The sequence below is a fragment of the Hemitrygon akajei genome, chromosome 10 (genome assembly GCF_048418815.1).
Source record: "Hemitrygon akajei chromosome 10, sHemAka1.3, whole genome shotgun sequence".
In the NCBI taxonomy this organism is placed as follows: domain Eukaryota; kingdom Metazoa; phylum Chordata; class Chondrichthyes; order Myliobatiformes; family Dasyatidae; genus Hemitrygon; species Hemitrygon akajei.
In genome coordinates, this window is record NC_133133.1 from 127,327,975 (window position 1) to 127,353,611 (window position 25,637).

General features: G+C 37.4%; 1 protein-coding gene across 2 annotated transcripts in view; it reads right to left on the reverse strand.

Annotated features, from left to right (window-relative positions):
• ddx11 (DEAD/H (Asp-Glu-Ala-Asp/His) box helicase 11) overlaps positions 1-25,637 on the reverse strand; it is a 113,036-nt gene that overhangs the window by 65,511 nt on the left and 21,888 nt on the right. For both annotated transcript variants that reach the window (XM_073058922.1, XM_073058923.1), the window contains 3 exons: positions 21,275-21,362; positions 11,378-11,589; positions 2,486-2,638 (listed from right to left, as the gene is read on the reverse strand). In XM_073058922.1, the coding sequence (XP_072915023.1) occupies positions 2,486-2,638; positions 11,378-11,589; positions 21,275-21,362 (453 nt within the window). The remainder of the gene's footprint in view (positions 1-2,485; positions 2,639-11,377; positions 11,590-21,274; positions 21,363-25,637) is intronic.

The following is a 25,637-nucleotide window of genomic DNA, read 5'->3' on the forward strand; positions in this document are numbered from 1 at the left end:
GCAGAGATGAACAACAATAAAAATAATTAGCATATGCTCCAGGATTCCATAATGGGGATTAAAAAAAGAAAAGAAAAACCACTCAACCTACAAAGCCCAGAAACAAGTCGACGTCAATCGACGCAAGCCCCAAGAAAAGCATAGACGCGAATACAGCTCCGCCTAGCTGAGTTAAAAAAATAATTTAAAAAAGCAATCTCTATCTCCCTCTACCGAATATACATCTCATTTCAGTCAACATATATCTCAGTATAATTAACTTGGAAGGACAGTGTTTTTCTTGTGAAAGCAAATAAACTTCAATTTGAAAGTAACCTTCATAATATTAGTTAAGAGATGAAAAACACATCCAAAACAATTCTTGGAATATTTTCACAAAAGAAAAACAATCGCCATCTTTAAATTGTTGAATCTGTCTTTACAACACAAGGAAATCCAAATAATTACTTTAAAAAAATCTTCAATAAAGCATACGGAATAAAAAAAACAATTGACTCATTTAAATACTGAAAAAAAAAGTTCTGGATGGTTCAAACTTAACTACAGCCTATCAACAGTTCTTGCACTATATCTTCTAGGGTTGAAACCCTCCAAACCAGTCTTTTTCAAAAATAAAAAAACATTTTAAAATAAGACTTTCTGTGACCATCAAATCTTCCAATTTTATCAGTCTTTACACCGCGAGACACTCAAACCATTATAAGTCATTCAACTTCAGGCTTCAAATTCGTTATCATTGAAATATTTGCACAGAAGAAAAAAATCGCTATCTTTAAATTGTCCAGTCGTTCTTTAAAACGTAAGAAAATCCAGATAATTACTTAAAAGAAACTTTACAAAAGCATACGAAACAAAAAAAAAACAGTTGGTACATTTAGATGCTACAGGAGAAAAAGTCTAAATGGTTCAGAATTATCTACGATCTTTCAACAGTTCTCCCGCTATACCTTCCAAACCCTCCAAACCAGACTTTTTGGAGATAAAAATACATTTTAAGGTAAAAACTTTTATAACCATCAAATCTTCCAATTTCTTCACTTTACACCACGAGACCATCAAACTATTATAAATCATTCAATCTTCAAACTTCAGATTCGCCATTGGACTCGTCAGACAAAGAGTTAATAAAATGCAATGCTTCAGCTGGATCATGGAAAATATGAATTCCAGAATTTTTAATAATGATCCTTAATTTCACTGGATACTGTAGTAATGAAAAAAGCTTCTTTTGAAAAGCTAGTTTCATGGAAGGACCAAAAGCAGCGCGTTGTTTCACAATTTCACGTGGAAAATCATTTTAAAAAATGGATTTCTGAGCCTTGAAATGAAAATATTCTTTGTTTTCTTGCAAGCTTAATAATGCGTTCCTTATATCTAAAACGGAGAAAATGCACCACAGTATGCCTGTTTTTACCTTCATCCAAGGATTTTAAAGCACCAGTTCTGTGAGCCAATTCGATCTCTGGGAGTTGCGAACAAACCTCTGGAAATAAAGACTGAAACATTTTAGCAAAATAGTTCAGTGTGTCGGCAGATTCTGATTTTTCTTTTAATCCAACAATTCGAATATTATTCCAACGTGATCGAGCTTTCAAATTCACGATTCTTTTTTGAGCCTTTTCCAAACGAGAAGAGCGATCAGCCGCATTTCGATTAACTTCTTTAAGATCGACACTCAAAGAGTCAATTTTTTCTTCAAATTTCCCTTTTAGTTGAGCTATTTCAGTGCAGATACTGCTGATTCGAGATTCTAATCTCTTAACCCAAGGGGGTTCTTCCGCGTACTCATCGATCTTCTTAGATCTTCCATTAGACGGGTCCGGATTTCGTCTGGTGGTCTTCGAAGTAGCCATAACTATTGCTGTACAAATTCGACTGACTAAAGTTGAAATTCCAAAGTTTAAATCAGAAAAGGGAGAGATTAAAGGCGGACAGTAAGCAACTGAGTCTTACATGTCGGAAAGCTGGAGGCGGAGTCCCGGAACTCCTTCACACAGAGGGTGGTGAGTGTGGAACGAGTTGCCAGCAGAAACGGTGGACACAGGTTGAATTTCAGCATTTACGATATTTTTGGATAGGTACATGATGGGAGGGGTACAAAGGGCTATTGTCCAGGTGCAGATCGATGTGGGATAAGACAGAATAATAGTTCAGCATAGACTAGATGGGCCAAAAGGCCTGTTTCTGTGCTTGTAGTATTCTATGACTCTATAAGTTCCCATGATAAAATACATTGCAAATAAAATCACAGGTTAATATCTCATCAGTTCTAACTTAGTTGATTTCAGCCTGGATAGTAGCAGGGGCCTTTAATATAAGCCACAAAATAATGAAATTTGCAAAGGTACAAAAATATTAAAAAGTTGGTAGGAGGGTGGTGAAGAGCAGAGGCTGGGACTAATTAAACAGCGAGTCAGGAATAGTGGGGAGATTGAAAAGTTTCCTGTACTGTGTTGTTCAAAGATTCTGAATAAATAGTACCCACCTGTGACCCAGTCACCTTGTAGCTGTGAATGGCAGTGATGGTATCAATCAGATTATGTGCTTCGTCAATCACCAGTACCTGTCCCTTCAGTTTAATGCCAGATGCCCGCCTGGTCGAGCTGTGAAGCAGTGTTTGGTAGGGCATCACCACCAACTGTCAGAAGTAAAGAGAGACCACCTTCATTGTCCTTAGACTATCAACTAAATGCATGTTTCGAAGTCAATGAAATCTAATAATCATTTCTCATATTCGTAAAATGTACAATAAACAAAAGGTCACTGATCTGCACCAAACATGAACCTAAATGGATTAATCCTTGCCTTTGTTAGGTATTGCAAATGAAGGAATGGGTTGGTAAGTTTGCAGCCAGTACAAAGATCAGTTGTCTTGTCGATAGTGTAGAAGCCTGCCAAAGGATACAACAGGATGTAGATCAGTTGCAGATATGGGCAAAGGACTGGCAGACAGAGCTTGACCTGGTCAAATGTGAGGTGTTTCACTCTGGGAGATCAAATGTAAAGGGACAGTATGCTGTTAATGGCAAGACCCATTAACAGTGGTGATGTACAGAGGGATTCTGAGGTCCAATTCCTTATCTCCCTGAAAGTTGCTGCAGAAGTTGATAGGGTGGTAAAGAAGGCATAAGGCATGCTTGCCTTTATTAGTTTGAAATTTGGGAAGTTATGTCACAGCTATATAAAACACTAGTTTGAGTTCATCTGGATTATTGCATTCAATTCTGATTATTCTATCATAGGAAGGATATCGAGGTTTCAGTGAGGGTGCAGAAGAGGTTTACCACGATTCTCCTTGGATTAGAGGGCATATGTTAAAAGGGGAAGTTGGACCGACTTGGGTTATTTTCTCTGGAGCGGCAGAGGATAAAGGGAGTCTGATACAGATTTACAGATGATGAGACATAGACAGAAGTTATCCTTTTCCCAGGATTGAAATGTCTGATACCAGACTGTATGCAAGTAGTTGGAAGGAGCTAAGTTCAAAGAAGATGCATAGGGAATTATTAAAATTTAAATAATTTTAAACCCACAGACTGGTGGGTGCCTGGAATGTGCTGCCAAGATTGGTGCTGGAAGGAAATATGATAGAGGTGTTCAAGAGGATTTTAGATAGACACATGAATATGCAGAAACTGAAAGGATATGCACATTATTTAGAGAGAAAGGATTAGTTTAGCTGGACATTTGATTACTAATTTAATTAGTTTGGTACAGCATTTAGGAGTAAAGGCTTGTTCTTGTGACGTACCGTTCCATGTTCTCGTAATTCACTCCTCATACCTGGATTAAGTGACAATTGAGACTCAAAAGAGAGAACTACAGTTTTAATTTGCAGCCAAAAGTAACAAAAGTACATTCCATTTTATGCGACTTGAGTCCTCTAGTCTATAGCTAAAGGCAATCTCAAACTGAGCCCACCAACCTAAGATAAGTCATGGTTTATAATTAGTGCAGGCTGGCTAATGCACTTTAATGTCATTATATAATTAAATAATTAAAAAGAAATTAGGGCACTAAACAACTCCCACTCATGGAGAAAGTTAACCAAATTTTAAATAACACCTTTGGATCTGGATAGCTTTAAGGCTTTCATTCTAAGCTTGCGCACGCTTGTAAAATTCTTTTTCCTAACATCTGGGAATGAGCTTAAATTAAGACAATTTGTTCCCCATTTAGTAGACAAGCAATAACTCAAAGCAGTTATTATCAAAAATCACTCTTCCATCAGCCAGTTACCAACTTCTCTAACCACCAAGTATCAGGTCCCACTGGCAAGTCATACTTTATTGGCAGATGTGATGACCATGTGGTACTTTAGGTTCATTGAGACACGTGAAACCTGTTTCTGGTCAATGCCTAGACACCCCAGCAGCAGGTGTACAAATTCTCCTTTATGTTAAACACTAGCTGCAGGAAACACTAAGGGTATAACACATGGGCCTTCAATGTCCATCCTCAGCTTGTGAATACCATCCAAGTCTGAGCTGTATATTGCAGACACAACCCTGACAGGGGTTAAGAACCAGTGAGGAGATAATCTATTTCGCCTCATTCTCAACTGGCTGCAGACACAACTCATAAAAAAAGCAACTGCTCAGTCCTCAGGGACAAACAATTCTTCAGTAAGAACACCTTCAATTCGTGTCTAAAGTAAGTTAGAGTCCAAAAGCAGACCTAGTGCACTGAATGTGGGTATCCATAAGAACAATTCATACAAGAAACAGAACATGAAGGAACACACTCAACGATTTAGGAACAGCTTCTTCCCCTCTAGCCCTCTGATTTCTGAATGGACATGGAACATTGAACCCATAAACACTACCCCACTACTTTTAATTACTACTTATTTAATTTAACACACAAATATATTTACTGTAATTCAGTTTTTCATTATGTTTGCATCGTACTGCTGCTGAAAAAAACAAATTTCATGATATGCCAGTGATATTAAACCTGATTCTAAAACACTGACAGCAGTTGCCAGTTTTCCATCAAATCCAACTCCAATTACATTTTTTCCCAACAGAAGTCAAGACTGTGACTAATCATTTTTTTTCTACAGAATGTGAACAGTCCTCAATAGGGCCAACATTTATTGCCCATATCATTCCCCACAAAGAGGTGCTGACAGGCTTCCTTCTTAAAATACATTGGTCCATGTGGTAAAGTATTGCCCACCGTGCTGATAAAAAGGAATTCCAGGATTTCACCCCAACAATGAACAAAAAGGGATCTGCCTCCCAATCAGGATGGCATGTGAATTGGAAGGATCTTTCTGTTACTTAAGTTCTCCATGTGAAAATGGTGAATTTCCTTATGAAATGTGGATTCTAAAATTCTTTCTAAGGATCAAACTGGATTTATTAGGAATAGATACTCATATTTTAATATTCAGAGATTATTGAACATTATTCATTCCTCTCCATCTAAAGAATCTGAATGTGTTGTTTCCCTTGATTCAGAGAAAGCCTTTGATAGGGTAGAATGGCCCTATTTATTTGAGGTTTTAGAAAGATTTAATTTTGGTCCAGGTTTTATTTCCTGGATTAAGCTGATCTACCAAGCTCCTATGGCGGCAGTTATAACTAACAATCAAAAATCTCCTTATCTTAGGTTATACAGAGGTACCTGGCAGGGTTGTCCTCTTAATCTGCTATTATTCAACCTGGCTCCAGAACCTCCTGCTATTGCTTTTCAGGACTCCAATAATGTTCAAGGTATTAAGAGAGGAAATAAAGTGCATAACGTTTTGTTGTATGCAGATAACTTGTTAGTTTATATTTCCGATCCTAAGAAATCTATTCCTGTAATGTTATCTATATTTTCTGAATTTAGTGGTTTTTTCTGGATATGTTATTTCCTATTAATAACTACTAGGATCAATATGATTAAATTCCTTTTAGCTTTGCTAAAAATAACTTTACTTATCTTGGTATTAAAATTACCAAAAATTTTAAGGACCTGTATAAATATAACTTTCTTCCATTAATTGAGTACACGCAACAAGTACTTTCTAAATGGTCTCCAATGACATTATCAGTAATTGGTCGAATTAATGCTATTAAAGTGACAGTGTTACTGAATATATGTATTCCAAGCAATCCCTTCTTTTGTTCCTAAACTGTTTTTTGATAGACTCTAAAATTCTATCTTACATTTGAAATAATAAAAATCCTAGACTGTGGAAACCTTTGTTGCAGAAATTAAGAAAGTATGGCAGCATGGCTTTGCCAAATTTTAGAATGTATTACTGGGCAATTAATATTCGATATATTTCTTTTTGGATTCATTTCTCAGACATACATGACTGCCCTTTATGGGTAGATTTGGAGAAAAACTCAGTGAAGGGGTATTCTTTGGCCTCTTTACTGGGAGCTCCTCTTCCTTCTTTGCTTTCTAAGATTGGTAGTCGAGACCTTAATCCCATTATTAAACATACATTAAAAATTTGGTTTCAGTTTTGTAGATTCTTTGAGTTTAACAATTTTGTTCTTTCTAGTAAAATCCATCTCAATTATTTTTTTAAACCATAAATTTCAGGTCTGACCTTTTAAATTTGGAAAACCAAAGGAATAATAACTTTTTCAGACTTGTTTATGGGGGACTGTTTAATGACTTTCACTCAGTTAGTGGACAAATATGACCTATCTAATGCACAGCTTTTTTAGATATTTACAAATTAGGAATTTTCTACGTAGTTTACTTCCAAATTTTCTCGGTTTATTCACCCAATATAATAGATACTCTTTTTCAGGTTAAACCATTTCAAAAAGGACAGATAGCTATAATTTATAAATGGTTATTGAATTTGCGTATGTTATTTGAGGATTAAATTAAAGCTGCGTGGAAACTGGAATTCCAAGAGTCACTCTCACATAGTCAATGGGATAAAATTTTTCATTTGGTAAATACTTCATCTATTTGTGCCTGTAACAGTTCAAGGTAGTGCATCGGGCACATATGTCAAAGGATAAATTAGCCCATAACTTTTCCAATACTAATCCTATTTGCGACAGATGCAATATTGAGGTGGCTACTTTAACACAGTATATTTTGGTCTTGTATCAAGATACATAATTTTTGGAAAGAAGTCTTTAAAACTTTATCAAAAGTCTTGAATTTGTATCTACAATCAAATTTACTTACAACAATTTTTGGGATCATTTCATCAAAAGCAGGATATACTCCTGTTTCCGCTCAACAGATGATTGCTTTTACAACTTTATTGTCTAGGAGTGCCACTTTGCTTAAATGGAAGGACTCTAATCCATCTACTGCTCTTTACTGGCTTACTTCCATTATTGGCCTGTTTAAGTTTAGAGAAAATAAGAAGTCGGACATTTGATACATCCTTTAAATTTGAGGAAACTTGGCGACCTTTTATTCAGTATTTTCATATGGTTTGATTTATGGCTCTTCCAGTTACCTCCTCGAAATGTTGGATTTGATCAGCAAGTTTTTGTTTTTTCTTGATTTCACTCTCAGTATGAGCTGCCCAGTTTCCTTTTTTCCCTCTCTTTTTTTTTGTTAGTGGTTTTTTTTTTAGTGTACATAAAAATTATAAAAGTTTCTTTATCTTTTTTCTTCTTTTCATAGAATGATAAAAGGAGAATTGATTATCTTATTCTTTATTTCATACTATTAGATTAATACTATGTATGATCTTGATAAAGTTTATTTTACCTTTTATATGAATTGTTATTGATATAGATACTTGAGATAATTCTCCTCTGGTTTATATATATGTGTACTCTTTCTTTTAATTAATAAAAAGATTGATAAAGAAAGAAGAAAGGAAATGGTGGTAATGTCAGGCAGGTGAGAGGTTATCAACGAGAACTTCTCTTTCTCTCTCCACACATGTAGCCAGATTTGCTGAGCAACCCTAACATTTTCTGTTTTCTTTTCAGACTCACACCCTCTGTAGATTTTTGCTTCTCCCATGCACATGGTGTACATGGCAGCTAAAGTTCACCAGCAGAGGAAGAATGCACATTGCGAGTGGTGGACAGCATGCCATTCAAATATGCTGCTTTTCCCCAGATGCTGCTGAACTCAAGCTGTTACAGTCACCTTTCAGTTGTGGAGAGTACACTATCATCTCTGAGGCAGAGGTATGTAGATATTTCCCACGAGTAGACAGTCGCAAGGCTGCAGGACCGGACGGCATCCCAAGGTAAGTACTTGGGATGTGCAAAGCACAACTGGAAGATGTGTTTACTGAAATTTTTTATCTATCTCTCTCCCAGTGTAGATAGAGTTCCCTCCTGCTTCAAATTATCCACCATTGTCCCTGTACCAAAAAAGACCAGGGTAACATGCCTGAACGGCTGGCATCCTGTCGCACTCACCTCAATAATAAGTGAATGCTTTGAGAGACTGTCAAGGATTACATCTGCAGCTTGCTATCAACCAAAATGGACCCCCTACAACCAATCAACAGATAACATAATAGCCACTGCTCTGCACACCGTCCTTACTTATCTGGAGAAGGAGGATGCTTATGTGAGAATGCTGTTCTTGGACTACAGTTCAGCATTCAACACCATAGTTCCATCTAGGCTCGACAAGAAGCTCAGAGACCTTGGCCTTGACCCTGCCTTGTGCAGCTGGATCCTGGACTTACTGTCAGATTGCCGGCAGATGGTAAGAGTAGGCTCCCTCACCTCCACTCTTCTGACTCTCAATACAGGAGCCCCTCAGGGCTGTGTACCAAGTCCCCCTCTTTACTCCCTGTATATCTATGACTATGTCACCACCCACAGCTCTAATCTGCTAATTAAATTTGCTGACAACACTACATTGATTGGCCTTATCTCAAACAATAACAAGGTGACCTACAGGGAAGAAGTCATCTCTCTAACACAGTGGTGTCAAGAAAACAACCTCTCCCTCAATATTGCAAAAACAAACAAGCTGGTTGTGAATTACAGGAGGAATGGAGACGGACTAACCCCTATTGACATCAATAGATCTGGGATTGAGAAGGTAAACAGCTACAAGTTCCTCAGCATCCATTTCACCGAGGACCTCGTGTGGTCTGTACACACCAGCTGTGTGGTGAAAAAGGCACAACAACACCTCTTTCAACTCAGACGGTTGAGGAAGTTTGGTACAGGCCCCCAAATCCTAAGAATTTTCTACATGGGCACAATTGAGAGCATCCTAACTGGCTGCATCACTGCTTGTATGGGAACTGTACCTCCCTCAATCGCAGGACTCTGCAGAGAGTGGTGCAGACAGCCCAGCGCATCTGTAGTTGTGAACATGATTCAGGACATTTACAAAGACAGGTGTATAAGAAGAAAGAGTCGATGTTTCAGGCTGAGACCCTTCAGGTCTTGATGAAGAGTCTCAGCACAAAACGTCAACTCTTTATTCCTTTCCATAGCTGCTGCCTGACCTGTTGAGTTTCTCCAGCATTTTGTGTGTATTACTCTGGATTTCCAATATTTGCAGAACCTCTTGTGTTTGAGTCACTCTTTACCAGACAGTTAGGGATATGATGAATGAATTAACTTTATTTTTTACATCCTTCACATACATGAGTAAAAAATCTTTACGTATGTCTCTGTCTAAATGGGCAAACATAGTAATTTATAATAATTTGTAATAAATAGAACAATCAATGTAACATAGAATACGCTCAAATCAGCATGAGTTAATCAGTTTGATGGCCTGGTGAAAGAAGCTGTCCCAAAGCCATTTGGTCCTGGCTTTAATGCTGTGGTACCGTTTCCCAGATGGTAGCAGCTGGAATAGATTGTGGTTGGGGTGACTCGGGTCCCCATTGATCTTACAGGCCTTTTTTACACACCCGTCTTTGTAAATGTTCTGAATCATGTTTACAACTACAGATGCGCTGGGCTGTCTGCTCCACTCTCTGCAGAGTCCTGCAATTGAGGGAGGTACAGTTCCCATATAGGCAGTGATGCAGCCAGTCAGGATGCTCTCAATTGTGCCTTTGTAGAAAGTTCTTAGGATTTGGGGGCCCATACCAAACTTCCTCAACCGTCTGAGTTGAAAGAGGTGCTGTTGTGCCTTTTTCACCACACAGCTGATGTGTACAGACCACGCAAGGTCCTCGGTGATATGGATGCCGAGGAACTTGAAGCTATTTACCCTCTCAATCCCAGATCCATTGATGTCAATAGGGATTATTCCGTCTCCATTCCTCCTGTAATTCACAACCAGCTCCTTTGTTTTTGCGACATTGAGGGAGAGGTTGGTTTCTTGACACTACTGTGTCAGAGAGAGGACTTCTTCCCTGTAGGCCACCTTGTTATTGTTTGAGGTAAGACCAATCAATGTAGTGTCATTAGCAAATTAGAGCTGTGGGTGGTTCCTCGAGCATTTTAAGTGTGCTAGTCTGGTGGAACAGTGGAAAAGATCTGAGGAATCTGAAGGTGAAACACTTGTTCTCCTCTACCTACCACCATGCTCTTCTGGACAGTGCTTATATGTGGGTGATTCAGCTATGTTTGTGGTCATTTGTGGTTAACAGAATATTAATGATTTGCTGATGCTAATGCTACTGAAAATCAACAATACAAGTTAAGATTCCTTATGGTTAAAACCGTTCATAATTAAATGTGCATGACCTGAACTGGTACCTATCATTAATCAACCCATGCGCATGCCAAGGTCATATTGCACACAGACATAGAAAGTGTACTGACTGGCAGCATCACTGCCTGGTACAGGAACACCAATGCCTTTGAACAGAAAATCCTACAAAAGGTAGTGGATTTAGCCCAGTACATCGTGAGTAAAACCCTCCCAACCATTGTACATGAAACGATGCTGTAGAAAAACAGCATCCAAGATCAAAGATCTTCACCACCCAGGCCATGCTCTTCTCTCTTGTAGAAGGTACAAGTGCCTCAGGACTCAAACCACCAGGTTCAACAACAGTTACTACAGCTCAGCTCCCAGGCTCTTGAACAAAATGGGATAACTACACTTACTCTATTTCCGGTGTTCCCACAACTGATGGTCTCACTTTAAGGACTCTTTATGGTGTTACTTCATGACCTCATTATTTATTGCTATTTATTTATATTTGCATTTACACAGTTTGTTGTTCATTGATTCCTGTTTACAATTACTGTTCCATAGATTTGCCAAGAATCCCTCAGGAACAAGGATCTCAGGGTTGTATGTGGTGACATGTATGTACTCTAATAATAAATTCTTTGAACTTTGTACTTCATTATCTGTGAAACTGCAAGTGATTTTATGTTTAGTTGTATCAGCAAACACTCTTGTCTCCAAGGATAATGTAGAGATAAGATAATTTTTGAAGCAGCTAAGATAAACAGGACAAGGACGTTGTCCTGTGATGAGGTCAATTACAAGGTGAAACTTCCCTTACCTGTGCTGGTGGAATTGCATAGCGGCTGGCATAATATGGGCATGCTTTCATCTCCTTTCCCAGAGTCACCAACTGTTCTATGTCCTTCACCTCCACCAGCACCTCATCACGCAGGAACTGCATCTGCTCGTGGCTATAGAATGGGCAAGTCACTCGGCTCTTGCGCTTCCGTTTTGGGGCCTCCTGTGCATCTTCGCTGCCTTTTCTGTCAGCTAATAGAGGAAGATTATTGGAACAGCATCTCTTACCACTAATCTGTGTTCTCTAGGTAATGTTTCCAAGGAAAATAAACCCCTTCATTCCCATTTAGTATAATGAACAATAAATTAATCAGTCACCTTTATATGAAATTAATTAGAGACTACATAGCACTAAAACACTATCAAAGTCCTAAACAGCATGGAGAAAAAGAGTTGATAGGAAAAATACAGACACTTGCAACAGATTAGATGTTTATTCTTGGACATATGAGCCCTGTGCACAACTTTAAACTGTATCAATGAATGTTTAGCACATATAGAGGATAAATTAACTAATTGAAGAATTTTATCCCAATTCTCAATAGGGATAGTAAAGTTCTCTTTCCTAATCATTTTTAATCTTATAAAAGGCCTCTGAACATATTTTCATAATTATATTGTAAACATTTGATATTACACCTTTCTGAAAAGGATTTAGTTCTAACAATTTCTCCGAAGAATCAAGATTTGGAAAGGTAGGAAGTACAGTGTTTAAGAAATTCCTAATCTGTAAATATCTAAAAAAAAAATGAGATCTGGGCAAATTATATTTATTAGATAATTGTTCAAAAGACATAAAACAATTATCCAAAAATAAATCAGAAAATCATAGTATTCCTTTAGTCTTCCAAGCTGAATAAGCTTGGTCCATAATAGAAGGATGAAAAAAGAAATTGGATATAATAGAAATAGTTAAAACAAATTGATCCAACCCAAAAAATTTCCGAAATTGAAACCATATACGTAAAGTGTGTTTGACTATCGGATTGTCAATTCGTTAATGCAATTTAGAAAGAGCAAAGGGAAGAGAAATCCCTAAAATAGTACCCAATGAAAATCCTTGTACAGATTTAGTTTCCAGATTTACCCAATGAGGGCTAGGAGATAAATCCCAATCCCTTAACCAACATTTCAAATATCGAATATTAATTGCCCAATAATAAAATCTAAAATTAGGCAATGCCAATCCACCTTCCTTCCTTGCCTTCTGTAAATATCTTTTACCTAATCTAGGATTTTTGTTCTGCCATATATATGAGGAAATTTTTGAATCAACATTGTTTTGAATCCATTTATCTTCTTCTGCTTGTTGGATGATTGCATTTCTTACATTAATGGCTAGAAGATCTATTTTGTTGAATTGGAAATAAATTAATCCCCCTACCGTATTTCATTGGTTTTCTCAAACTATGTTATGTCTAAATTTGGAGAAAATTATAAGTATCGTATATGACCCTTCTATTAAATTTGAAAAGATTTGGAGGCCATTTATTCAATATTTTCACATGATGTAATTTAACCCTGTTCCAATCCTATTTGTTTTTCCGGTTTTGATTATATATATATATATATATATGTTGAGAGGATCGGAGTTGGGGACACTGATGATTTTGAATTTTTTTTTATAGATACTATAAACAGCCCTTTTTTTTCCTTTAATAGTTAGTGGCTAGTTTGTTAGTTTAGTTTTTCTTAGGGTATTAATTATTTTTTCATTTTCTCTTTTGTGTTTTTTTTCCAACATGAATTACCTAGTTTTCTTTTGTTTCGTTTATATGACATTTGTATCATTCATGATTTGGGAAGACTTAACTATATTGTAATTATTGCTTGTGTATCGTATCCTTTTACGTTCATTTTAATTTTGTAAGTTTGTAATCCCATTATCTATGTACTAATCTTATCATGTTGATACTAATAAAAAGATTGAAAAAGAAAGATGTTTATTAAAACTCCGTCCTTTGTGGAAAATTGCACTGTAAAATATTATTGACGAAAAAGCACTGCAGGTCATTAGCTAGCTTCTATCTTAAAGTCAACCAGGAATTCTGTTTTCATGCAGAGGATTAACTACATCCTTCAATTAGATTAGTAAAGCTCTGCAGTCCTTCTTATTATTTACTAAACGTGACTGTTTAGGACAAGGCCAGCATTGATTACGCAGCCTATTTAATCTTGCAATATTACACAAAAAAGGAAGCTAAAAATATTTTCCCAGTTCTGTTATGAACAAGAGCATTGCTTGATAGTAATGCCGGGTCACGAACAGAGGCCATGGTTCAAATATTGCGACACACTGCGTCACCCTGTCACAGCAGCAAGTAATTGGCCTCTGTGCTCCAGAGAAAGACATGTTAATTAGGAAGACACAATGGTTTTGACCCAAAACATCGTCATTTCCTTTCCCCCTACAGATGCTGTTCATCCAGTGACTTTCTTCAACAATTTGCTTGCTGTTGAATGTTAAGATCATAAAACACAGGAGTAGAAACATAGGGGAGTCTCAAGATGGCGCTCATGGAGTAGACCGCATCTAGGCTTTGCTCCAAACCTTTTACGTTTTTTTTAACCTACAAACACCCCTTAAACTTATTTTAAAGGGGTCTAAACATATAGAATTTTTTTAAAAACTATTTGAATTACTCTCAACCCGCTGAAATGTCTAGAGCAAAAGAACCGAAACAGACGAAAGAACCGTTAACTTTAGAAGTTGTTGTGAAGTTTATAGACGCTAGATTTGATGAATTGGAGAAAAAATTACTTGGAAGATTTGCACAGTATGACAATCGTTTGAGATCACTCGAAGAAAAGTTCCTGACCTTTTCACGGGAATCAAATGAACAACAAGCAAGCATTTTGGCTCTTGAAGAAGCTGCTCGTAAGAAGGATCGTATAATCGAAAAAATGCAAGAAGAGCAAACTTCGACGACCCAACAGATGGATCGCTATAAAGCTAAAATTACTGATTTGGAAAATCGTTCTCGAAGACAAAATCTTCGGTTAATTGGAATCCCGGAAAAATTTGAAAGCGGTGATCTGACCGTTTTCTTCTCCAAATTTCTAGTGGATGTCCTGGGCGAAGATGTCCTGGATAACCCCCCATTAATCGATCGGGCTCACAGAGTCTCTAGATATCGGCCAGATTCAAGTCTGAAACCACGGCACATAATTCTCAGGATCCATTATCCTCACATCAAAGAACGACTGATTCGTGCGGCTCGTAAAAAAGGTATGATAACCTATCAAAATTTTAATTTTCGCATTCTGGAGGACTATAGCCCCGAAGTACTACGGGCTAGGCTGGCTTTCAGATCGGTTATGTCGAATTTTCACCAGAAAGGCTACAAGCAAGCGTTGCTGTTTCCAGCACACCTGAGAGTCACCCTTCAAGATGGATCTTTTCGGCTGTTTAAATCGCCAGCGGATGCTCAAGGTTTTCTGGAACAATGACATTTGATCGGGCTGATCAATGTAATCTAGCCTATAGATTTGGATCTGGTATAGATTGACGTTTGGGTTCTTTTTTGATACGGTTCATATATATTTCTTATATACGATTAAAGCTCTCTTTTTTCTACCGGGTTTATTCCGATTTCATATTTTTATATATTACTAACCGATTAATGTTGAAGATGACCTATTAGGGTTATTTTTTTTTCATTTTTTTTTAATCGATATACACTCTTTTTTTATATTTTTAGCATTTGAATATTAAGATTTGGAAGAATAAAATGGCGTTTCTTCTTCCCGACAGACTCCAGTGTCTGTAGCGTCATAACTGTTTTGATCTGTTCGAAAGTGTTAAACCTTCATTTATTGTTTTAATTTTTTTAACCCTTTTGATAATATACATTTATAACACTAATTTTATATTTTAATTTTTCCTATATCAACCCTTTTTTTATAATGTGGGTTGTTTGTATTTTTTTTAACTTTGTTACTTCTGAGTTGCCGTCTTGAGACAAGGGGGTAATTTTAGTATTAGATCGCTCGCTTGCCTCTGTTTGGCTTTTTTCCTGGGGTTTTGAGGGTGGTGGGAGGGAGATTTTTCTTTTTTTTCTTTTTTCTGCTTGCTTTTTGCTTAGTTTTACTTCATGGGCTTATATGAAACTACTAAAATGGCTGCGGTGCTGTGACTTCCGGCTTCCCTTTGAACTTACTTTCCCCTTCCGAGTTCATGAGTTCACTTTTCTTTTAAACCTATATGTTAACTGTAATATATATTGTCAACATGGATAAGACTATTAACTTTGTTTCTTGGAATACTAATGGTTTAAATCATCCGATTAAACGGAAAAAAGTATTCAAAGTATTCCATAGAATGAATGCGAATGTTATTTTTGTACAAGAGACTCATGTTAGGAAGGTGGATAGTCAGAGGTTGTTTAGGTTTTGGAAGGGCCAACAGTATCACTCAAATTCGCAAGCCAAAGTGAGAGGTGTTTCTATTTTTATAGACTCATCAACTGCTTTTATACATTATGAAACAATTTCAGACCCGCAAGGTAGATTTTTGCTTATTACTGGGTTGCTTTTTAATCAAAAAGTTGTTTTAGTTAATGTTTATGCTCCAAATACTGACTGTCCTGAATTTTTTAAATGTTTATTTACATCCTTTCCTAATTTGAATCAATACAGATTGATAATGGGCGGGGATTTCAATTGTTGTTTAAACCCTTTGATGGATAGATCCAAACCCATTCAAACTTTTCCGAACAAATCGGCTTCTCTTATTAATTCTTTTATGATTGATTCAGCTATCTGTGAAATCTGGCGTTTTCTACACCCTAATGATAAAGAGTTCTCATACTTTTCCCATGTGCATCATAATTACTCAAGGATTGACTACTTTTTCATTGATCAGCACTTCCTTACAGATGTCATGGATTGCAAATACGACTCTATTGTTATATCTGATCATGCACCTTTGAAGTTATCTATTAAGGTGACGGATTCACATATTAGTACTAAAAGTTGGAGGTTTAATTCTGTTTTACTGCAGGACTCTGACTTTATTAACTTTATTAAACAGCAAATTGATTTGTTTTTCTCAATAAATTCCACAGCAGACATCTCTAGTGGAACTCTCTGGGATACTTTTAAGGCATATATTCGTGGACAGATTATTTCATATTCTGCCGGAGTTAGGAAACGAACTAACTCTAAAATATCAACATTAGTTGATAAGATTTATGCATTGACCCCTAGTAAAGAACTTTATAAAGAAAGGGTGGAACTTCAAATGGAGCATAGTTTATTGTTAACCTCTTCGATTGAAAGTCAGTTAATTAAATCGAAAGCTCAATTTTATACATATGGAGATAAGTCTGGTAAATTACTAGCTAACCAATTGAAAATTGTTTCGGATAAGCGACAAATTACTAAGATTCGTAAACAAGATGGTACTCTGACGATTGATCACAAAGAGATAAATACAGCCTTTCAAGATTTTTATAATTCTTTATATCAATCAGAATGTACTAAAGACTCTTCTATAATGAGTGAATTTTTAAGGAAATTGAATATTCCAAAAGTAACTGCTGAGGATAGTGTAATTTTGGATACACCTATTACGGAGTCTGAAATAGAAAAGGCCATTTTCTTAATGAACTCGGGTAAAGCTTCGGGCCCAGATGGTTTTTCTGCAGAATTTTTTAAATCCTTTTCTTCTATACTTTCTCCTTGGCTTTGTAAAATTTTTAAAGATGCATTAAGTATAGGTAAACTACCACAATCTTTTTATGAAGCTTCTATTTCTTTAATTCTTAAAAAAGATAAAGATCCCACTGAATGTGCATCTTATCGGCCTATATCTTTGCTGAATATGGACTTTAAGATTTTTAGTAAAATCCTGGCTGTTAGATTAGAAAATATATTGCCTCGGATTATTTCTGAGGATCAGACTGGATTTATTAAAAATCGTTATTCATCTTTTAATATTAGAAAATTAATTAATATTGCTTATACTTCTTCATCTAAAATCCCAGAATGTGTCATCTCCTTAGATGCCGAAAAAGCATTTGATAGAGTCGAATGGTCATATTTATTTAATACTTTGCAACATTTTAATTTTAGTTCAAAATTTATATCATGGATTAAATTAATATATCAGAAACCTTTAGCTTCGGTTTTCACTAATAATCAAAGATCCCCTTTTTTTCAACTATTTCGGGGTACAAGGCAAGGTTGTCCTTTAAGCCCTTTATTATTTGACATTGCTTTGGAACCCTTGGCTATAGCTATTCGTGAATCACCCAATATTTTAGGTATTACCCGCGGGGAGACGATGTATAAGGTATCATTATATGCAGATGATTTGTTATTATATATATCTGATCCTGAAAGATCTATTCCTGCTATTTCTTCTTTGCTTGCTCAATTTAGTAACTTCTCTGGGTATAAATTGAATTTTAATAAGAGTGAACTTTTTCCATTAAATATGCATACTCCAATTTATAATCGGGTACCATATAGAATTGTTACAGACTATTTTACTTATTTAGGTATTAAAATTACTAAAAAACATAAAGATTTATTTAAAACTAATTTTTTGCCTTTAATAGATCAAATTAAGCAACTTGCTAATAGGTGGTCCCCACTATCTATGTCTTTGGTAGGTAGAATTAATGCCATTAAGATGATGATACTACCTAAATTTTTATACCTATTTCAAGCATTACCAATTTTTATTCCTAAATCTTTTTTTGATACAGTTGATTCTAAAATATCGTCGTATTTGTGGCAGAACAAAAATCCTAGGTTAGCTAAAAAATATTTACAGAAGCCTAAGAAGGAGGGCGGTTTGGCACTACCAAACTTAAGATTTTACTATTGGGCAGTTAATATACGGTATTTGATATTTTGGACACAAGAATCGACTACAGTTGCTGGCCCACAATGGGTAAATTTGGAATGTAAATCTGTGCAAGATTTCTCATTGATTTCAATCTTAGGATCTTCACTTCCCTTTTCGTTATTTAAAATGAATAAACAGATAACTAATCCTATAGTCAAGTATACATTACGAATCTGGTTTCAATTTCGTAAATTTTTTGGTTTGAATAAGTTTATACTCTCAAGCCCTATAACAGCTAATTACTTTTTTCGACCATCTTCCATAGATCAAGCCTTTTATTTATGGAAAACAAAAGGTATAACATGTTTTCGTGATCTGTTTTTGGATGATAACATTATGTCCTTCGAACAATTATCTAATAAATATAATTTATCTAAAACCCATTTTTTTAGATATCTACAAATTAGAAATTTTTTATATAATGAACTAAAGTCTTTTTCGAAAGAATGTCCATTGGACATTACAGAAAGAATTTTAGCTCTTAATCCTTGTCAAAAGGGTCTTGTTGCTATCATTTATAATATGATTATGAATCTACAACCAGATATATCTGAAAAAATTAAGAAGGAATGGCAGGAAGAACTGCATTGCCCTATTTCTACTGAGCAATGGGAAAAAATTTTATTATTGGTAAACTCATCCTCTATATGTGCTAAACATACTCTAATACAATTTAAGGTCGTACACAGAGCTCATATGTCTAAAGATAAACTTGCTCGATTTTACTCGTATGTTAATCCAACCTGTGATAGATGTCATTCTGATATAGCTTCGTTGACTCATATGTTTTGGTCCTGTCCTTGCTTACATAACTATTGGAAAGATATTTTTAATATTATTTCAAGAGTTTTAAATATTAATCTCCAACCACACCCTTTTACTGCAATTTTTGGCCTACCAATGATGGATAATAAGTGTTTATCCGCTTCATTCCAACGAATGATTGCATTTATTACACTAATGGCTAGAAGATCCATTTTACTGAATTGGAAAGAAGCCAATCCTCCAACAGTATCTCAGTGGTTTTCCCAAACTATTTCCTGTTTAAGTTTAGAAAAAATTAGAAGTGTGGTTTTCGATCCTTCAGTTAAATTTGAGGAAACTTGGAGACCATTTATTCAGCATTTTCATATGAATTAAACGGTCTGATCCTGAACCTTATTGTCACTATCCTGAATTGTGTGGATGGAGGTTGGGAGTCATAGGCACTACTGTATATATATAACATTATGCGATTGCCCATGTTGGTTAGTTTTTTTTTTCTATTTAGTTGTTGTTTTTTTTTTTGTTTTGGGGGGGGGTTTTCTTAATCATTTATATTATTATATGAGTTTGAGAGATTCTATGTATGGATCAATATATATTTGAATGTTTATCAATCTATTATGTACTCTCAAATGTCTTGTAACAATATTTTTCTTCTGTTTTTTTTCAAAAAACTAATAAAAAGATTTGAAAAGAAAGAAAAGAAACATAGGACATTTGACCCATCAAGTCTGCTCCACCATTCAATCATGGTTGATTTATTATCCTTCTCAACCCCATTCTCCTACCTTCTCCCCATAACCGTTGACATCCTCACTAATGGGCTGCTGGCGGCGGCAGTGGAGGCAGATACGATAGGGTCATTTAAGAGACTCCTGGATAGGTACAGGGGGCTTAGAAAAATAGAGGGCTATAGGTAACTCTATGTAATTTCTAAAGTAAGTACATATTCAGCACAGCATTGTGAGCCAGAGTCTGTATTGTGCTGTAGGTTCTCTATATTCTACGTCCTAATCAAGAACCTATCAATTTCTGCTTTAAATATACCAAATCACTTGGCCTCCATAGATGTCTGTAGCAATAAATTCCACAGATTCACCACTTGGGCTATAGAAATACCTCCTCATCTCTTCTCGAAAGGAGCGTCTTTCTTTTCTGAGGCTTCGCCTCTGGTCCTAGAATGCCCCACTATTAGAAATATCCTCTCTATCTAGGACTTTCAATATTCAATAGGTTTCAGTGAGATCCTCCTCCATTCTTCTAAACTGCAGAGAGCACAGGCCCAGAGCTTGTATACATCAGCCATTTCATTCCCGGGATTAACTCCTTCTGGTAAATGTCAGGTGACAACTGATTAGGGCTGAATGCAATACTCTGAATACAGACAATGCCACCTTAAGTCTACCAATCACAGTAGCAGAGAGGTATAATACCTAAAAGGAATGTTCCACTTTACAATTTAGAAGCCAAAATCCTGCCGCCACTACCCCCCCCCCCCACCCCCACCAAACCCCCTGCAACCCTAGAGATTTCCTTCAGAATTGTACTTGACTTGGTCAGGAGAAAAATGAACAATATCAGCAACAATATTGCAACAAGAAAATTATAGGGCAGGGCAGCATCAAATTGTTCTGTCATAAGGTCCAAAGCACAAAATAAACACGTGCTTTTTCATCCTCATCCTACTAGAAGTCTTTCATGACCTGCTGTTTTAGATCTCCAACACTCACAGGTTATGTATCTCATCTATCTCTTTAATTTATGAAATCTATTTGGCCGAACCTATATATACACAAAACCACACAAGGATGTATAGTCTCAGCATTGACTGTCAGGTTATTGTCCGAATCAATGGGTTCAAATGACCATAGAACTGCAGGGTAGCTTATGCCACATCACTCAGTGCTTAGCTCCCAACTGTAGAAAATACAGATAAGGCAATCGCAAAGTCCAACACCCTGTAGAAACAAAAAAAAGTCTACCTCATGAAAGCAAACAATTCAGTCATTTTGTCCTCAACACAATTATTTACTGACATAATTTGCTTCAGTATGAAAGAGGTTAAGGCATCACAGAACAGCATCTCAGAGGAAGAACAAGCAGAAGATTTAACTAGGATTAGAATAGGTATTGGAAGCCCTGGCTCTGCTTAAAGTAGTAGTGCCACCAAGTGATGTACCTTATGTTGCTAATGGATGTGGGGATGAAAGCTGCAGAAGGACTTAGTATAAATTCCACACAGCGACAAATACTCACCACGTTTGTTCTTCTGCATTTCCAAGCATCGATCGTTGATCAACTGGACTGACTTCAGAGATCTCACCTCCTCATTTACACACAGGTTCTTCAAGGCAATGGAAGGAAAACAGAAAAAGTAACAAGCTCATATATCTGATTATTGTTCATTGACTTATACAATTAACAGGTGAGGCACAGGTGTACAAATTGGTCAATATCCAGCAAACAATACAACAAAGTCATAACTAAGTTAAGGTTACTAGAAAAAAGGTATATCTGGTTTTTTTTGACAGGCTTCCTGTAAACATGGCTAATGTCATCTACCATTTGTACTGCAGGAGGGAACTAAGGACTTTGGGCTAGATCTTCTGGCCAAAAGACCATTCTTCTAGTTGATAGGTAGCCAGATTGGCACTATGGTTGCTAACCATTAACCTGGTCTCTTTCCTGCCTATCACGTCAGGTGGACCTCCTGGATTTATACTGGTGCCCAACTGTCCATTAAATGCTTTGGGCAAATTAATGGCAAAGGACCTCTAGCTGTGCGAGACCTTTCCCGGTCCTCAGTTCAGTCTAAGACACATGGGTAGGTGGGTGAAGAAAGCTAATCTGATGAATATGGCCAATAATTACCAGCCCTAAATGCCAACTGACAATCTCTGGATTACTACCAGTGCCACGTGCTAGTCAGAGTAGAAATAGGAGGATATTTCAGATGAATACGTGGCTTGAAAAATGGTGCAAGGAGGAGGGATTCAAATTTCTGGGGCATTGGAACCAGTTCTGGGGGAGGTGGGACCGGTATAAACAGGACGGTCTGCACCTGGGCTGGACTGGAACCAATGTCCTAGGGGGAGCGTTTGCCACTGCTGTTCAGGAGGATTTAAACTAATGTGGCAGGGGGATGGGAACAAGTGCAGAGAGACAGAGGGGTGTAAAATGAGGGTAGAAGCAAAAAGTAGTAAGGTGAAAAGTAAAAGTGGCAGGCAGGCAAATCCAGGGCAAAAAGCAAAAAGCGCCAATTTTCAACATAATTGTATAAGGGCTAAGAGTGTTGTAAAAACAAGCCTGAACGCTTTGTGTGTCAATGCGAGGAGCATTCATAACAAAGTGGATGAACTGAATGTGCAGATAGTTATTAATGAATATGATATAGTTGGGATCACAGAGACATAGCTCCAGGGTGACCAAGGATGGGAGCTCAACATCCAGCGATATTCAAAATTCAGGAGGGATAGACAGGAAAGAAAAGGAGGTGGGGTAGCACTGCTGGTTAGAGAGGAGATTAACGCAATAAAAAGGAAGGACATTAGCCTGGAGGATGTGGAATCGATATGGGTAGAGCTGCATAACACTAAGGGGCAGAAAACGCTGGTGGGAGTTGTGTACAGGCCACCTAACAGTAGTAGTGAGGTTGGGGATGGCATTAAACAGGAAATTAGAAATGTGTGCAATAAAGGAACAGTAGTTATAATGGGCGACTTCAATCTACATATCGATTGGGTGAACCAAATTGGTAAGGGTGCTGAGGAAGAGGATTTCTTGGGATGTATGTGGGATGGTTTTCTGAACCAACATGTCGAGGAACCAACTAGAGAGCAGGCCATTCTAGATTGGGTATTGAGCAACGAGGAAGGGTTAGTTAGCAATCTTGTTGTGCGAGGCCCCTAGGGTAAGAATGACCATAATATGGTGGAATTCTTCATTAAGATGGAGAGTGACATAGTTAATTCAGAAACAAAGGTTCTGAACTTAAAGAAGGGTAACTTTGAAGGTATGAGACATGAATTAGCTAAGATAGACTGACAAATGATACTTAAAGGGCTGACGGTGGATATGCAATGGCAAGCATTTAAAGATCACATGGATGAACAATAATTGTTCATCCCAGTTTGGCAAAAGAATAAACCAGGGAAGGTAGTGCACCCATGGCTGACAAGGGAAATTAGGGATAGTATCAAGTCCAAAGAAGAAACATACAAATTAGCAAAAAAAAGCGGCACACCTGAGGACTGGGAGAAATTCAGAGAACAGCAGAGGAGGACAAAGGGCTTAATTAGGAAAGGGAAAAAAGATTATGAGAGAAAGCTGGCAGGGAACATAAAAACTGACTGTAAAAGCTTTTATAGATACGTGAAAAGAAAAAGATTGGTCAAGACAAATGTAGGTCCTTTACAGTCAGAAACAGGTGAATTGATCATAGGGAACAAAGACATGGCCGACCAATCGAATAACTACTTTGGTTCTGTCTTCACTAAGGAGGACATAAATAATCTTCTGGAAATAGTAAGGAACCGAGGGTCTAGTGAGATGGAGGAACTGAGGGAAATACATGTTAGTAGGGAAGTGGTGTTAGGTAAATTGAAGGGATTAAAGACAGAGAAATCCCCAGGGCCAGATGGTCTGCATCCCAGAGTGCTTAAGGAAGTAGCCCAAGAAATAGTGGATGCATTAGTGATAATTTTTCAAAACTCCTTAGATTCTGGATTAGTTCCTGAGGATTGGAGGGTGGCTAATGTAACCCCACTTTTTAAAAAAGGAGGGAGAGAGAAACCGGGGAATTATAGACTGGTTAGTCTGACATCGGTGGTGGGGAAAATGCTAGAGTTGGTTATCAAAGATGTGATAACAGCACATTTGGAAAGAGGTGAAATCATCGGACAAAGTCAGCATGAATTGTGAAAGGAAAATCATGTCTGGTGAATCTTATAGAATTTTTTGAAGATGTAACTAGTAGACTGGATAGGGGAGAGCCAGTGGATGTGGTATATTTAGATTTTCAAAAGGCTTTTGACAAGGTCCCACACAGGAGATTAGTGTGCAAACTTAAAGCACATGGTATTGGGGGTATGGTATTGATGTGGATAGAGAATTGGTTGGCAGACAGGAAGCAAAGAGTGGGAGCAAACGGGACCTTTTCAGAATGGCAGGCAGTGACTAGTGGGGTACCGCAAGGCTCAGTGCTGGGACCCCAGTTGTTTATAATATATATTAATGATTTAGACGAGGGAATTAAATGCAGCATCTCCAAGTTTGCGGATGACACGAAGCTGGGCGGCGGTGTTAGCTGTGAGGAGGATGCTAAGAGGATGCAGGGTGACTTGGATAGGTTAGGTGAGTGGGCAAATTCATGGCAGATGCAATTTAATGTGGATAAATGTGAGGTTATCCACTTTGGTTGCAAGAACAGGCAAACAGATTATTATCTGAATGGTGGCCGATTCGGAAAAGAGGAGATGCAACGAGACCTGGGTGTCATTGTACACCAGTTATTGATGGTGGGCATGCAGGTACAGCAGGCGGTGAAAAAGGCAAATGGTATGTTGGCATTCATAGCAAAAGGATTTGAGTACAGGAGCAGGGAGGTTCTACTGCAGTTGTACAAGGCCTTGGTGAGACTGCACCTAGAATATTGTGTGCAGTTTTGGTCCCTTAATCTGAGGAAAGACATTCTTGCCATAGAGGGAGTACAAAGAAGGTTCACCAGATTGATTCCTGGGATGGCAGGACTTTCATATGAAGAAAGACTGGATCGTCTAGGCTTATACTCACTGGAATTTAGAAGATTGAAGGGGGATCTTATTGAAACATATAAAATTCTAAAGAGATTGGACAGGCTAGATGCAGGAAGATTGTTTCCGATGTTGGGGAAGTCCAGAATGAAGGTTCACAGTTTAAGGATAAAGGGGAAGCCTTTTAGGACCGAGATGAGGAAAAACTTCTTCACACAGAGAGTGGTGAATCTGTGGAATTCTCTGCCACAGGAAACAGTTGAGGCCGGTTCATTGGTTATATTTAAGAGGAAGTTAGATATGGCCCTTGTGGCTAAAGGGATCAGGGGGTATGGAGAGAAAGCAGGTACAGGGTTCTGAGTTGGATGATCAGCCATGATCATACTGAATGGCGGGGCAGGCTCGAAGGGCCAAATGGCCTACTCCTGCACCTATTTTCTGTTTCTATGACAATTACACTAGATGAAAGTGTAACCCAGATCTGGTTCTTTAAAAGATATACATTTTTTTCCCCTGAAGTTCACACTTTTCCCTGTGACTGACATTCTTAGCTGTGTCCTTGCTTAAGATTGGGGAAGTGATAGCCAATGGTGAAAGACAACCCCAGCGGAGAAAGGACACGGCTCAGAAATATGATAAAACACTTCTGCATTAAATCACCATTGAAAGGAAGGATAGATAAGTGCTGATTACGTGACCACACCATTCCACTTATAGATGATGAATGTCACAGTGCAGGAAGTGCACTACAGCTCACCTGCCGAACACAGCCAGAGCTCAAAGCACACAAATAGTGGTCATTGTGATTCCAATTTATGAATTAGTGGCAAGTGACAGGATCTGGCCACTTGTAGTCGGGATGCTGATGA